Consider the following 15,777-nt stretch of genomic DNA (forward strand, 5'->3'; position numbering starts at 1 on the left):
CTGTCCCATCGTTGCAGATCACCTGTGGTCTGCAGACCATAGGTTGAGAAACACTGCTATAGGGTTCTCTCATCTTATGTGACCCCTAATTCATAAGTAGTATAGAAATAGAAGACATGACACAACATAAATAAAAAATGAATTTTAATTAGGAAAAGTATTTTGGAAATTTTTTTAGTGTTTTTTAACTTTTTCTTTTTTTTTGGGGGGGGGGGGGGATCCACCCCCCCTGGGTGCTCCACTGCAGTGAAGAGGTAGCAGTGTTGAGCTCAGTGTTGCATACACCTTGTTGATAGCTTTTAGTAAAATGGCCACTCATGACTTGAACATCTCTTCTGCATCTGTCACCCACATACCATCTGCATTCAATAGTTATTCTTTCTTTTACTTGCAGCATAACAGATTTCTTTTGGATTGTCTTTAGCTTGCAGAGGCAGTCTTTCATGCTTAGACTTAGCTTTCTGTACAATAGTAGTGACTCTTCTGGCTTGCTCCTTATAATTTTCATAAATGACATCAATAGATTAATTAGATTATACATTCATTTCACTGTAACCCTATTTATTCTTTAAACTCTAGGGTTCTGATATTGCATCATTTAAGTATTTTTTTAAACATTTTCCATGCACTATCAATATCATTTCCATCCAATAACTGATATCATTGCACAGAATCCAACATACTCCTCAGGTGGTCATAATTTCCTGCTTTGTAATTCAGCATGCAACCTTTTCACTGTCACCAACCAGAGGCAGAATAGTTACACCTTTAACTAAAATCCCCTCTGACACTAATCAGTTCCTTCGAGTTTCTTCTGTCACGTGCTGCTTGAGGAGGTTGTCTCACAACAGCACTCATTAAATTCAGTTTTATTGCTCTCATGAGATTTCATCAGATAATTAAAGCCCCCCCCCATTATAATTTCTCATTTCTTACCCATCATCTTTATTTGGTAATGCATTTCTTCATCATTGGCAACTGATCCACTAGGTCTAACAACACTCCCACTATGTATTTGATCTTGTTCAAGTCCACAAAACAGAACTGGAGAAGAATTTTAGAATTAATTGGAGACGAGTTTACAGTTGTTAAAGAGGAACAGATTGATGATTAAACAATTATAAATTACGAGTGGACATACTATCCTTCTAACCTGGTCAGCATCTATACTGAAGGTGGTGCCACTATATGTTAACTAGGTTAGAAGTTAAATAAAGAAATTTATAAGCTTTCAAGGAGCTATACAACTCATTGAGAGTGAACTTTTACCAACAGCCATGCCTTATGATGGATTCTAACTTGTGGCCTTTGCAATTAACAAGCAGTGGCTTTTACTAACTAAACCAAGATGGTAGGCTTGCATGTGTTCTCTGGCTGGTTTGTCTGTTTTCTGGAGGGAAAAATCCAAGTTTCTCTAGGGAAAAAAATCCCCTACATACGAGAATGGCTAACTCAAAGATTGGTCAAAGCAAGAGCAATTTTTACAGATTCCTTGTCATGACAAAGAATTGAACTCCGATCTCTTCCAATCGGAGAGCATGTGTCCCATCATTGTGCTATACCAGTTGTGACTAATCCGATTTCCTAGTTTTAGTATCCCTCAAAGCCACAGTCCCTGTTCTAATTAGTTTATGCCAAATGATTTTATGATTGAACTGAAATTCAAAGAATTCCAAGCAACTAATTTGGAATACTTTCTTCAAAAACTGGATAAACAGGAGTCATTTGATGATCTAAAATAATGACTAAAAAATTGCATTATCAAAAAGCAATTAATGAATTGCCAAGATATGAAAGTTTGGTACTAAGCTTAAAATGATAACTGATACTGGATAAAAACCCAGAAGTATAATTCTTGTGTGTATCAAATATAATTTACTTTATTTAAATTAAGGGGATATTAAATCCCACATTGTTTCAAAACCGAATAAGAAACTCAAAAATTGAGGTCTATATTAGGCATGAAACTCTTTGATTCTGATCTTTGAGTTTCTTATTCGGTTTTGAAAAATGTCGGATTTAATATCCCCTTAATTTAAATAATGTTACATCGCTGAAGTGAAGCCTATTGGCTCTTTATATTTAAGTAATATAATTTACTTTGGCTACAAATAACTTATACTAGCCAAGACATGAGCAAACAATAGTTCGTGAGTGTAATATCTTTACGACTAGGCTACTTGCATATAGAGGCATTTAACCTCCCATCAAATTGTCCTAGTATTCCATAATGCACAGCACACTTTTGGACATGTATACTGCTATGTATTATGGGAGAAGTTGCTACTAGAATGGTTTTGATCATTATTGAGGTCTAATCAAAGGGAGCTAGATGCATGAAGATACTAAGCATGAAATAAATGGAGAAGTGATATTTTCCATATTCTGGATTAGAATATGGAAAATATTCTAATCCAGAATATGGAAAATATCACTTCTATATTTTCCATATTCTGGATTAGAGAAAAGTTTTTTTGTTTTTTTTAATCCTTGACTTCACTTTTTCAACTGAAATATCTGTAATTCAGATTTTAATAATACAGTAAATACATTATCTCCATTGGTATATCACTAGCTCACAGTGATGAATAGTTTTATGTTAGTTTAATATCAATAAAGCTTGACTCCACTGTGGGTAGCAACTCCGCATAGTGCATAGCAATATACACATATGAAATACATCTGGAAGGAAGTGTGCTGTGCATTATGGGATACTAAAACAATCTGATGTGAAATCATCTGTCTCTATATACAAATGGTCTGAACAATATTTTCCCAATTTGGGAAACATACCAATACATAAGTTATAATGAAAAAATGTACTGGATTCAACTTACAAAAACTATTTTTTGCACAATTTTCAGCCAAGTTTAATAGAATGGAATATTTCAAGTGGAATGTACAATAATAAAAACTAATGATCTGACAAACATGATGTTAAAGGTAAAAACAGCCAGGTCCAAAATACCATTACAGTTCAAATGGAAGTAGACTGAGAATAGTAGTGATATATATAAATCTGGCTATCTTCTCTGAAGCAATTTGGAGACGTGGAATAAAAGACCCTATAGACATTTTCTGGACAAGACAGTGGATGATTAGAGTTTATTACTGTTTTATCCATAAGACTGTCAAAACCATTAGAAAGAAAAGTATTTGATGAACTTGTAATTCTTATAATAATGCCTCTGTGAAACTAAGGGTATCAAGAGCAGAAGATTAATGTTTTGATGGCACCCATTGTTTCTCTAGGATAACTGAGAATTTGCATTGACTTATCTCCCTATATTGGCTTTCTTTTTGTCAGTATAGAACTACAGATGGCTATCTGATTGCAGAAGGGAAGGAAGGAGTATTAGATTCATTTTCTAAATTGAAGCAGATCATATGTAAAATGTTTCTAGTTTTGCTTAAGAGGATAAGTCATCACATAACACATTAATGGAGACAGATATAGTGAAATCCAAATAAATTTGAATAGTTTTATGTCGGGCAGAGGAAAATCTTTTTTCATTAAATCTAGAAAATGGAATGTTCAGAAAATTTATTAGAATATTTGAAGGAAACAAGGCAAAGGTTGGTTTGAATCTTGGTTATGAAATCTGAATTTCTAAAATACAAGGTGCTACCCAAAAGTTCGGGGAATTTCACCATTAAAAAAAAAAACACTTACCCTAACTCCTGGTTTCTGCAGTCTCCTTGAAGTAGTACCCTTGGGCATGTATACAGTGATACCATGCACCCCTGGAAGTCCTCGAGTGTGACTGTATTGAGCACCTCCTGTGATTCTGCCTGGATCACTTCAAAACAATGCTCAGAATTTCATCTAGGGGAACAGGAAAAAGTCGCAGGGGACAAGGTCAGGCAAACAGGGAAGATATGGAATGACCGTCGTGTTTTTGGAAGGCAGGAACTGTCAAACAACAAGCAATGTGTGGGTAGGTTCACTGAACCCAGTCATTCTTCACCTGTCTGGACGTTTGTGCCTAATGTTCAAATTTCCACAAACAAATTCTCTCCTTTAGCTGCTGCAAAATTATTACTATTGACAGCTTGATCAGTGGGAGGAATTCCTTGTGGACAATAGCTTTGGATGTCAAAAATTCAACACTGACTTGACATTGCTATGAACTTGATGCATTTTTTTTTGGCCATGGTGAATTCAGCAACTTTCATTGCAACAACTGCAACTTTGTCATAGGGTCTTAACTGTAAATACATGATTCATCACTAGTTATGATTATGGAAATGAAGTTGAGATCATCTCTGGTTGGATTTATGAGCTTCCTGCAAACAGCAAGACCACATTCTTTCTGGTTGTTGCTCAGTAGTCTTGGCACAAATTTTACAATGCACCTAATGCCCAAAATGTGTTGAATGGTCCCGGTCCCATATAAAGTCCTATGATCAAACATTATGGATAGTTTGCCTGCGACCTACAGCACTTTTGAAATGTTTTTCAGCGTTATGCTTTTTGATGGTCATCCAGAAGGTTCGCTGTCATCGACAGACATTCGTCCATCCTTGAAGCCTCTTTTTTTTTTTTTTTTTTTTTTTTTTGTAGTTAAAAAAAAAAAAAAGTTCTGCTTTAGCTCATAGCATCATCACTAAATGCTTCCTTCAGCATTTGGTGAGTTTCTGCAGCAATTTTTTTGAGGCTGAAGCAAAATTTGATGCCAATTCTTTGTTCCTTAAAACCTGCCACATGAGTTGGAGAAGGAAATCATCAAACCACTAAAACATGGCATTAAAAAAACACACATAACCCAAGAACCCAGCTTCAGCTTGCTGGCTGATGGCATGCTGATTCACGAAGGGTATGGCTCACCCTTATAGCCTTCCACTGCACTATTCCAATTCCCCTGAACTTTTCGGTAGCACTTCATAAGAAGATGAATTGGTCATAAGCTGGAGAAGGATTAATCAGTTGTTCTGACAGCTTATCTGACAGACAACCAATGTTACTGAATCCATACATCCTAGGAGTTTTGGCAAAGCATACCCTAATTTTATCTTGAACCCTTTATCCCATGGAGTCACTTTCGTCTAAAAGTTTATTTAATTTACTGATCTGGGATTGATTAGCATCTCTAGATTATTTTTTTCTTTTAATGTGCCACCCATGAAAGATTATTACTAAACCTATAGTGCATTTGTACCATGGGTGGGCTAAGGATTTTTTTTTCTTTTCATTTTTGTTGATTATATATGTATATATATTTTTTGTAATTTTTTAATTTTATTTATTTTACATTGCCTGGAAGTCCTTCCCTAGAGACCAAACATGGAACTTTTTTGGCTACTTCAGGCCTCCCAATAAGCAGCACAGTGGTTTCACACTGGGCAATAAAATTCATCTTCCACCTAAAGACAACCACAAACATCCATGCTGACAGGAGGATTCTAACCTGTGACCTGTTGGTTGAAGAGTGGGTACACTAATCACTCGGCCAACCAGTCTGGCAATAGAATGATCTCTTAATAATTAAAAGGAGGCATACTGTTTAAAATTAAGAGAAAGCAATCGTGCTGCCTTCTTTTATTTTATAGTCAGATCTCACTATTATAACAAATCCACTCACTATAACAAATTATCAAGAAGTCACAACTAAAGCCATACATGCACAATGCTATTCTTAAAAATAAAAAAGATACAGAAAACATAATAATATTCTTGTGGTCCCTAAAAGTTTTCTATAGTGAGAGGTAACTGTATATTTTTATTTATATATTTTATATAAATTTAAAATTTGCACAACTTCAAAACATATTTTATTGGTGGCATTGTTTTACATAATTCTCTATTGCTACTGTGGAAATCCATATTTAGAACACACTCAGCAGTAAATGCATAATTGTAGCCTTTAGCTAAAATTGAAGAATAAAGTTCTTAAAGTTGAATCTGGTAAATATTTTCATTACATCTATAACTTATTTATATATCAATATGTTCCTTCCCAAATTCATTATTTCCATGTGTTGTTAATCTGAAGAAAATATCCTCTAAAAAAACCTCATTCACAATAAAGGTGGGTAAGGAAAATACTATAATAATCTTAAGCCATTATCATTATCTAAAAAAATGATCCTTAATAAGAGATTGCCCCATCTAACATTTATCAGACTCTGATCCCATTATAGCATATAGATTTAAACAATTTAGAGCATTAGATGAAACTAATTCTCTAAAACATTGATCCATACAGAACTACCAATTAGTTACATGTGGGGATGGATGTTTTCTCCATTTGTCCCTGACAAACTGAATAATCCCACCCCATTTTTAAATTTAAAGCACATGTAAACAGTTAACATTAGGATCCACTTCATATTAGGGGGTGGGGGGGTGGGGGGGAGAAAAGAAAACAATACCAGCTTGCTGTTCCCGGCTGCCTTAGTCATATAACCAGCTGATGGAGCGTTAGTTTTCAGCACCTACAGGCAACACAGAGATGTGGGCAGAAACATTCAACAGTCACCACCCTTCATACAAATATGGCATTTAAAAAACACTAGTGAACAGGACCCAAATAATAATCATTTGATGATAATAATGCCATTGTTAGTAAGTTCAAATCACATACAACACTTTCTTAGCCATGCTGGATCAAGAGTATATTATATCCTCAACATGCTTCCTCTTTCCCAGACTCAGATTACAGGAACACAACCATGCTAAATATCTGAGGAATCTCTGGTAAGATGGCTAAATTCTGAAAAAATATAATCTCATGACTACCTTTAGACCACACATAAAATTAAGAACTACAGAGCACTTAGAAATTGATCAAGTGCTCTATAGTTCTAAACTTACCTGTTATGGCCAGACTGGCAAGCAGCTGACATCAAAATTGCTAAACATAAGGATTACATCTGGTTCCACCCATGGCTGCTCTGTTCTTGAAGATTATGCAGATCTATGGACATTATCTCAGAATTTATAGCAGAAAAGCTATGTCTTCAATACAAATATGCAAGATTTCTCATGAATCTGCTCTGAAAAAATTTCCCAATCTCAACAAATCTGGATGCAAAAATTTATCACATCTGAAGCTTCATTCTTAGATTCTTCAGCCCAATGGCCAAGTATATCCAAAGATGCCCACTAGGCAGCACATGCTTCACCTTCCTTTATTTTTTTCCATATCGGTCTTTCTTCCCATGCATCACATATATGTACTGTGTATTTGACTTCTGCAAAATAGTGAAGTAATTATTAAAATTAATTATTAGAGCACATATGGCACCTCCTGAAAATTACTAATGAGTAATATTCAATACATTAATGCAAGAATAGCATATGCCGCCTGATTTCCTCAAAATCCTTTCATAGCAGTTATCCAAAAGTAAGTAAAATAACCAAAATGACCTTGTTATATACATATTAGCTATTAATGGATTTCTGCATTATTTGGGAAAGTGTCCTAAGTAAAAGCAGTAGGTCAATAATTAGATGGTATAGATTTCTCTCTCTTTTGGAACACATTTGAATATAGATTCATTTCCAAGCGACAGAACAAATGCAGTTAGAACAGAAAACTGCAAAAGGATGATATAAGATATATGTTACTCTGAGATTTTAGGTTTTCTGAACTGGAGAAATGCCATTGGGAACAGAAAAACTGCATTTCCAGGTCGCAAAAGATTTTTCCAATCTCATTTTGGCAATACATCAAAGTTTTCCCCTCAATCATTGTTTGGTGTGTGTGAGAGGAGAGACAGGCAGAGAAGTTGCAGCCAGTGTCTTGATTATGGCTTCTGTCAAAAAGCAGGTCAAAATTTTGGCAGGAGCAAGTCCTCACTCACCTCCTTGAAACTGAATTTTGATTTACACTAGTCTTTGAATTTGTTTAAAGAAATTTTAAAAGCCAAATTTATTTCTAGTTTTCACTGGTGTGTATGAGTGTGTGAAGTATATCGCATACAAGGTGAGAGAAGATGTAACGATAACAAGAAGTAAATACAACAGTTATAAATTGGATTGAGTTTTCAATTTTAAGTGTTTATATTTTGTTAATGTTTGTTGCCTCCTCTAAAGTTAAATGACCAGAGATTCTTAAAAAAAATCCCAGAGTTTATGATTTATTTTCTAAAGGTTGATATAGATTAATATGTATATTATGCTTCCTGATACTGAGCTGATATGTATATAATGTTTACTAGGTGGGTGTTTGTGTTTACATTAAGCACTTGTTCAAACCAATATATGTATATAACACATTGTCCACAAAAATTTTCTTTTGGTTTAGGTGAACTGCAAGCATCCCTTGTAATGTCAGTGCTTTTGTAACTTTACAAAAACACTAAATTTTCTGATCCTGTAGTTTCTACTTAAATATTAGAATAGTTACTGTAAAAAAATAACATTCACAAGTACTTGGGAAAAATTATACTAAATTTGTAACTACATTAATATTTTAAAAAAGCACTGTTATTAGACAGTAGCTTTATTTTCTAAAGATAAATTTTAGTGTGATTCTAATTTTCCTGCATCAAACAAATTATTAGACATTTCTTCAGACACACTAGAAAATTCTGCTATTTCTGAAACATCATCAGCATGATTGCAGTTTTCAAAAACTCCGATAGATGATGTTGCATTTACAGCATTACTAAGGTCATTTGCTACTACATGAAAAGATGTATGTTGGAGTAGGTAATATTCTTCCCTGAATTTACTACCACATGTTGTACACTCATAAGGATATGCCTTCTTTTTGTGATGTTCCACATGTTCTTTAAATGATCTACGATATTTGTAACGAAGTCCACACACTTCACATACATAAGGAGTTTCTTCAGAGTGAACAACTTGGTGAGTTTTAAGATGCCGATGACTTCTAAATGAGGCTCCACATGTTGAACAAAGGAATGGTGTTTCTCCAGTATGAATTCGTTCATGCTCCGTGAGAGATTTGACTCGTGCAAATTTTGCACTACAGACTGTGCACTCATAAGGTTTTTCGTTTGTGTGGGTTCGCTTATGAGTGTTCAGGTCATGTTGCTGTGTGTACCCATTACCACAAGTGATACACACATAAGGTCTTTCATTTGTATGAATTCGTAAATGTCTGGCAAGATGAGGTTGTTGCCTAAACTTCTTCCCACACATCTTGCATTCATAAGGTCTTTCATCTGAGTGGATTCTATAATGGGCTTTCAAACTATACGAATATTTAAAGGTGTTCCCACACACTGCACAACCATAAGGACGATCATCTGAATGAATTCGTTGATGGGCACTAAGCTGTTGTGTTTGAGTAAACCTTTTACCACATGTTGTACACAAATAAGGTCGTTCTTTTGTGTGAATTCTTGTATGAACTCTGAGGTCATGTGCTGTGACAAATATTTTATCACACACAGAACACTTAAAAAATCGCTCTTCTAAATGTGCTTTCTGATGCGATCTCAAATAGCTTTCTCGTTTAAACTTTCTTCCACAGGTCTCACAGGAAAATTTCAATTCATCAAAATGGGTTTTCATATGCTGAGCTAAAGTTGATGGCAAATCAAACACTTTCCCACAGTTGAAACAGTTATAGTTTAGTGTTTCATTACTGACAGAGGCATCACTAGGACCTGACTTCTCAGTTACTGTATTCAAATTTTCCACAGATGGATGATCATTCCTGGACAACTCTTCAAGTCCTTCATGGATGCTATGGCTGCCTCCTAAAAAAAGAAAAAGAATAAAAACATTCTTTAAAAATAAAAATGAATTTCAGTGCTAGGAACATATTTACATTTTCAAAGTATTTGATTTCAATGTCTTGTTTGAAAGAAAAAAAAACTACTACTTCTAAAAGAAATACAGTAAAAGTGTGTTATTAATAAAAGTTCACAACAGTTGGAAAAAAAAAAAGTTAATGAATGCTCATAACCAAACAACTAGAAAGATAAAAATTTCCCCCCAAATCAAATAGCAGATACAGTAATTAAGTTCATTCCATTATCATTTATATCACAAATATTTATTTATCTTATTGAAAACTGATATACAAAAGAGAAAGACATTTACTCAGTTAAATACCATTGAATTTTGAATTCAAACACAGTGATGACTCATCAGCTTTATAGATCTTTTTCCTGTCAAATCCTTTCCAATGTCATTAATATAAAGATTAATAATAATGGACCAAGGACTGATCCATGAGGGTGCACCAGTCCCCATACACCACTTTTTGATATGTCACTTGGCTATATACAGTTCACAGAACTGGGGCTGGCAGATTGCCAAGAATAGTCAATTCATGCTGAAGGGGAGAATGAAATAAAGGATGTACAAATTAGTCACCAACATGCAAAATCACATGCTTTATATGTACAATTTTCCAACTATTACACAAGCAGAATAGTTAAATCTTTAAAAACTACAATGTTTATTAAACAAAAGTTAATTTTCCGATGTGTAATAATAAACAACTCATCCTACAGACGGATTGATTATCCTATTATCAGAATGGATTCTCCTTCTTCTGACATTATTATTATTATTATTATTCAGGCCTCCATGGAGTCAAAAGACTCATCGTGGGAGGTCCTTCCTAAGAACGTAAAGTCTGTCAAGACTCATCGAGGGGAGGTTCCCCCTAAGAAACACAAAGTCTATCATACCACTCCTTAAACTCATTGACCATTCTTGCCCTCACCACTCTATCAGGCAATGCATTCCACGGCTCAACCACCCTCCATGCAAAGAAACCACTCCTCACCCTCTTGCTCACAGTTTCCTTTCGTAACTTCCAGGGATGGCCTCTTGTCATCACTTCTTCCCGCTGTTCAACCAAGTGAAAGAACTCCCCACAGGAATGAACCCGTGGCAGTTTTTCTCTAGAATTCTCTATAGAAAAACTGTCACTTTGCTCTCTCCTACATAGTCTGGTATCCATGCAGATATGAACAGTTTCAATTAACATTATAATAATGGAATTAACTCATATAAAATATTATTTATTAGTAGAATTTTCACCTGATTATCACAAGCATCTCCAGTACATATATAAAACTAATTATTAAACAATAACTGACAATTCCAAAAGGTGCCGCCTAAATAGCTAATGTAAGATAACTAAAAAAGGTCAATAAATTTCCTAATTTATTTAAATAAATAAATAAATTATATATATATATATATATATATATATATATATATATATATATACACACAGACACAATTAAAAAAAGTTAGGAAAGATTAGCTGATTTAAAAAGTACTCTATACTGCAAGTGAATTATAAAGTATAATTCACTTGCACAATTTGCAGAAAATTTCCATTAATATAATATCAAAAATTTTAGCAATTTCTGATATTATACAGTCATATCCAAACTTATGCGGTTTCTTAAATATACATATTCCCGTCCCGCTTCACGCCTCACCACTAGTCATATCTTTCAGGTGCTGGGCGCATTCACCAGTGTCACACATGCTGTGAACAAGCACTGACATGTTTCGTGCAGTCTCCATTCATACACGATTTTTATAGTGTACAAACCTTGCAATTGTTTAATGTTATGTTCTTGATAAAAATTTTAATACATAAAAAATAATAATGTCATCCAAAAGAAGTAAGTCCGATTCTTCTACTGCTAGCAAGAAAAGAAAAACATTGACTTTGGAAACAAAACTCAACATTATTAAGGATTTTGAAAGCGGAATAATTTGTGAGCTAGCAAAGAAGTTATATCTACAGGAATCCACAGTAAGAACAATCATAAAAGAAAGGTTTACAGATTTTGGAGGACATAGATTCTAACGAGGAACGAATTGTAGCCAGAAGGCAAGGAATAAAAAAATCATTAGCTTGCTATGAAGAAATTTTGTGTGACAAGAAAAGGACATTATGCCATCAGACGAATCTATTAGATTTTATGAAACCCTCGACATCGAAATAACTATTTTTTTTATGTACGAAAAACTACAATTATGATTATATTTCTTAAAAAATATAGATGTTTTTGTAAACCTTTGACCCCAATTGTATGTTTGTATATATAAATTACATGCAAAATTATACCCCGAGTTTTGCAAATTCGACTTACGCACTTTTTTGTTGGTCCCACCTACCGCGTAACTTCGGGGTTTTACTGTATTATATTTCTGGAGTGAAGAAAAATTTTTAAATTTCTTCACTCCAGAATACATAATTTTGCACTTGGAAACATTATGCTGATACCAAGTATTTGCTCACAGCACCAGCCCACTCATATCAATATTCCAAATCATCCTTCCCAAATCAGCACTGTCTGCAAATAGCTAGATTTCATCCTTAGACCATCCAATAATAAACCCTCTGTGATATGCTACTAATCACTCATTACCTCTTTCTACATAATGCAAATGTTTTTTAATATAATCATGCGACTATTTTAAACTATATCTCTTTATGATATACAATGGTGCCTTGGTTAACGACGGCAATCCATTCCAGGATTACAGTCGTTAACCAAAACCGTCGTTATCCAAGGTGCGATTCCCCATAAGATTTAATTGAAAATCGATTAATTTGTTCCGTTTCCTCCCCACAACCATAGTACATATTAAAAATGCAGATAAAACTCATTTAAAATGTCATAAAAATATGGTAAATATCATTTATTATACAGTATATGTATTTACTATAAAAAAATTAACATTAATAAAATGAATTGTTCATGAAAACAGTTTTTAATTATCAATCTTCACCAGAAGAACAATTGGGCTCACTTCAGAGTTTTTTCACAAATGGACCTGTAAAAAACATGTCTAGGGTTGTTTGCTTCTGCCACTTTTTTAAAATGTTTCTGAAAAACTTCATGGACTTTTCATTAAAAAAATCTGCAGTTCTGATAACCTCAGATTTGTTTGGATTCCATTTCATAGCAACATTTTGAACTTCCTCCCACTTTGCTAAAACATTTTTGATTTCAGCAGTTGTAATTTGTTCTTTCTTTCCATCTCCTTATCTTCAGATGAAATTTCCATTTCCTTTTCTTCACATTGCTGCTTGAAGTTCTTTTAGCTCGTCAGTCGTCAGTTCTCAGTCATGCATCTCCAATAATTCTTCAACATCTTCTTCCTCTACTTCCAAGTTAAGATCATGAGCAGTTGCCATAATATCCTTTACCAATTTGTGTCCTTCATCTGAAGTTTCTTCATTACCAAAGGAAGGACACAGTTTCCTCCATGCTGCTTTGAGACATTTCATTGTTACTTCTTGCCAAGCCTTTACAATTAGCCTAACTGCTATGACAATGTTGAATTCTTCCTTCCAAAATTTTCTTAGGGTTATATTGGTAGCCTCACACATTTCAAAGTACCTGGTAAAAAGTGCCCTTGTGTAAAGTTTTTTTAAAATTTGCAATTATCAGCTGATTCATAGGTTGAATCAGATGTAGTCTTGGAAGGAAGAAAAATCACCTTGATAAAATCTAATTCCTCTGGTAGCTCTTCTTGTATGCCTGTTGGATGGCCAAGTGAGTTATCCAAGGTTAAAATGGCTTTTAGAGGCAGATTGTTTTGCTCAAGATAGGCTTTGACAGTTGGTCCAAACACTTCGTGAATCCAGTCTCTAAATTCTATTCTTGTGACCCAGGCTTTGCTGTTAGACTTCCACAAAACACCCAGATTGGATTTAGAGACAATGAACTTTTTGAATGCTCATGGATTCTCTGAGTGGTAGATTAACATTGGTTTTACCTTGCAGTCTCCACTTGCATTTGCTGCAAAATGCAATGTTAACCTATCATTCATTGGTTCATGCCCAGGAAGTGTTTTTTCTTCTTTTGTGATAAATGTCCTGTTGGATATTTTCTTCCAAAATAACCCAGTCTCATCACAATTGAAGACTCGAGGTAGGTATTCTCCTTTTTCTATAATTCTTGTAAAACTATTGACAAATTTATCTGCTGCTGCTTTGTCAGCACTAGCTGCCTCTCCATGTCTGATCACACTATGAATTCCTGTTCTTTTTTTAAAGTTGTCAAACCAACCTATGCTACCTTTGAAATCATCATCATCTACCTCAGAACTTGATCTCGAAGTCTTCTTTTTCAAATCTTGATAAGTCTGTTTAGCTTTCTGACAGATTGCATTTTGAGATGTAGTATCGCTGGCCATTTCTCTTTCTTTGATCCAAATTAGTAATAGATTTTCCATTTGCTCAAAAAGAAGCCCTCTAACATTCAACCTTGAAGTTCCCTTAGCAACCTTAGCTACCATAAGTTCTTCTTTCTTAGCCAAAATGGTTGATATTGTAGAATGACTGGTTTCATATATTTGAGCTAGCTGCATAACTTTCACAACTTCATGATGTTTTGCTATTATTTCTTTCTTCTGTTCAATAGAAAAAATTTTTCTGTTTTTTTTTTCCCCTCACTAGCTTTCTTTTTGGGACCCATTTTGTCACACAGTAAAAAAATTCACTCTATAAAAAAAAAGATACGCAAAAGACGGTATTATTACAAATTGTACAACACTAAGACAAGGGATACAAAGAACATATCGTCACCTGAAAATAAAAGTAAAAATTCAAAAAAAAAAACTTTTTGAAATAAAAGTTAACAGTTAAATTCGAAACCTGCAATTTCTGACTTAGTGAATTTTGCTTGTAAGGTGACAATATTAGATACAGCATACATACACTGATTAGCAACATACCGTAACATACACTGATTAGCAGCTTATAGATACAACGATTATTATACAGATGAGATTTGATTTTGCCTTTTGATGGCGAACAAACAGTGACACGCACTCACCGATTTATTGTCTATATGAACCAACACATAAAAAATAAATGCTTAAATACTCATTTTCATCATAAAACGCATTTATAACCACAAATTTTAAAATAAAGCACAGTACCCTACAAGAAAAGAAACAATAAACGGAAAACATTAACAGCTGGCTATGATGGGTCAAACATATCTGAGCTTCACAGCCATGCTGCGTGGCTGTTCTCTATTCGACAATGTCTTCCCGCACGTGGCTGAGTGCGATCGGAAAATTCTGGTTTTTTAGATCAGATAGAAGTTCACATAATCGAGAGTCGTTAACCAAGAGATTTTTTTCTTACATTCACTCATCGTTAACCAAGTACGTTGTTATCTGAGGCGGTTGTTAACCAAGGCACCACCGTACTTCCATTAATTCCATCTGTGAAACTAGTTACAAATACAATAAAATAAAGGCTTTTATAAATATTCTAGATACTAATAGAAGATAACCACTGTTCGTTTCTCCATCTGACAATAAGAGATTATTTTGAATAGTTTAGATTTCATTCATTTTCATGTGCAGCATAGATTAATCAGATTTTTTTGTTTCTTTTTTTTATGTGACTCTTGCCCACAAAGCGTTTACAATCTTTTATAGGTGAGAGTATATTAGTAACATAAGCTAAGAGTTACGTAAAACAGGATCCCTGTTCTAAGAGACCAAATAAAATTTTGAAGTCACCTCAAGCCTCCAATGAGAAGTGGACGCTGTAAAAACATCCACTAAGGAAACAGTGTTTCTACTTGTCTCAGTTAAAGAGCAGAAACACTATTAGTCAGCCAACCAGGCTGGCAAGAGCAGAATTATGTTCTGCAAAACAAGTTCTGAAGCTAAGAAAACCAAAATGAAATAAAATTAAAATTGGTTTTTCTTTTTCTTGCCAAATAGCCAAAGTTTACAGATTTACAGCAAGTCATAGTATGTGCAGTCTGAAACAATCATTTGTGTTACTGTTTTTTCAAGCATGTGTATTACTGCACATGTTATTATTATTATCTTTAGCACAATCAATGACA

General features: G+C 34.2%; 1 protein-coding gene across 1 annotated transcript in view; it reads right to left on the bottom strand.

Moving 5' to 3' along the window:
- The window catches only part of LOC150101070 (uncharacterized), a 244,627-nt gene that overhangs the window by 195,604 nt on the left and 33,246 nt on the right, over positions 1-15,777 (bottom strand). The window contains exon 2 of the mRNA XM_090402157.1: positions 8,472-9,675. Within this exon, the coding sequence (XP_090258283.1) occupies positions 8,472-9,675 (1,204 nt within the window). The remainder of the gene's footprint in view (positions 1-8,471; positions 9,676-15,777) is intronic.

This window comes from Typopeltis vanoorti, chromosome 12 (assembly GCF_054136105.1).
Source record: "Typopeltis vanoorti isolate ZY-2024b chromosome 12, IOZ_Tvanoo_1.0, whole genome shotgun sequence".
Taxonomy (NCBI): domain Eukaryota; kingdom Metazoa; phylum Arthropoda; class Arachnida; order Uropygi; family Thelyphonidae; genus Typopeltis; species Typopeltis vanoorti.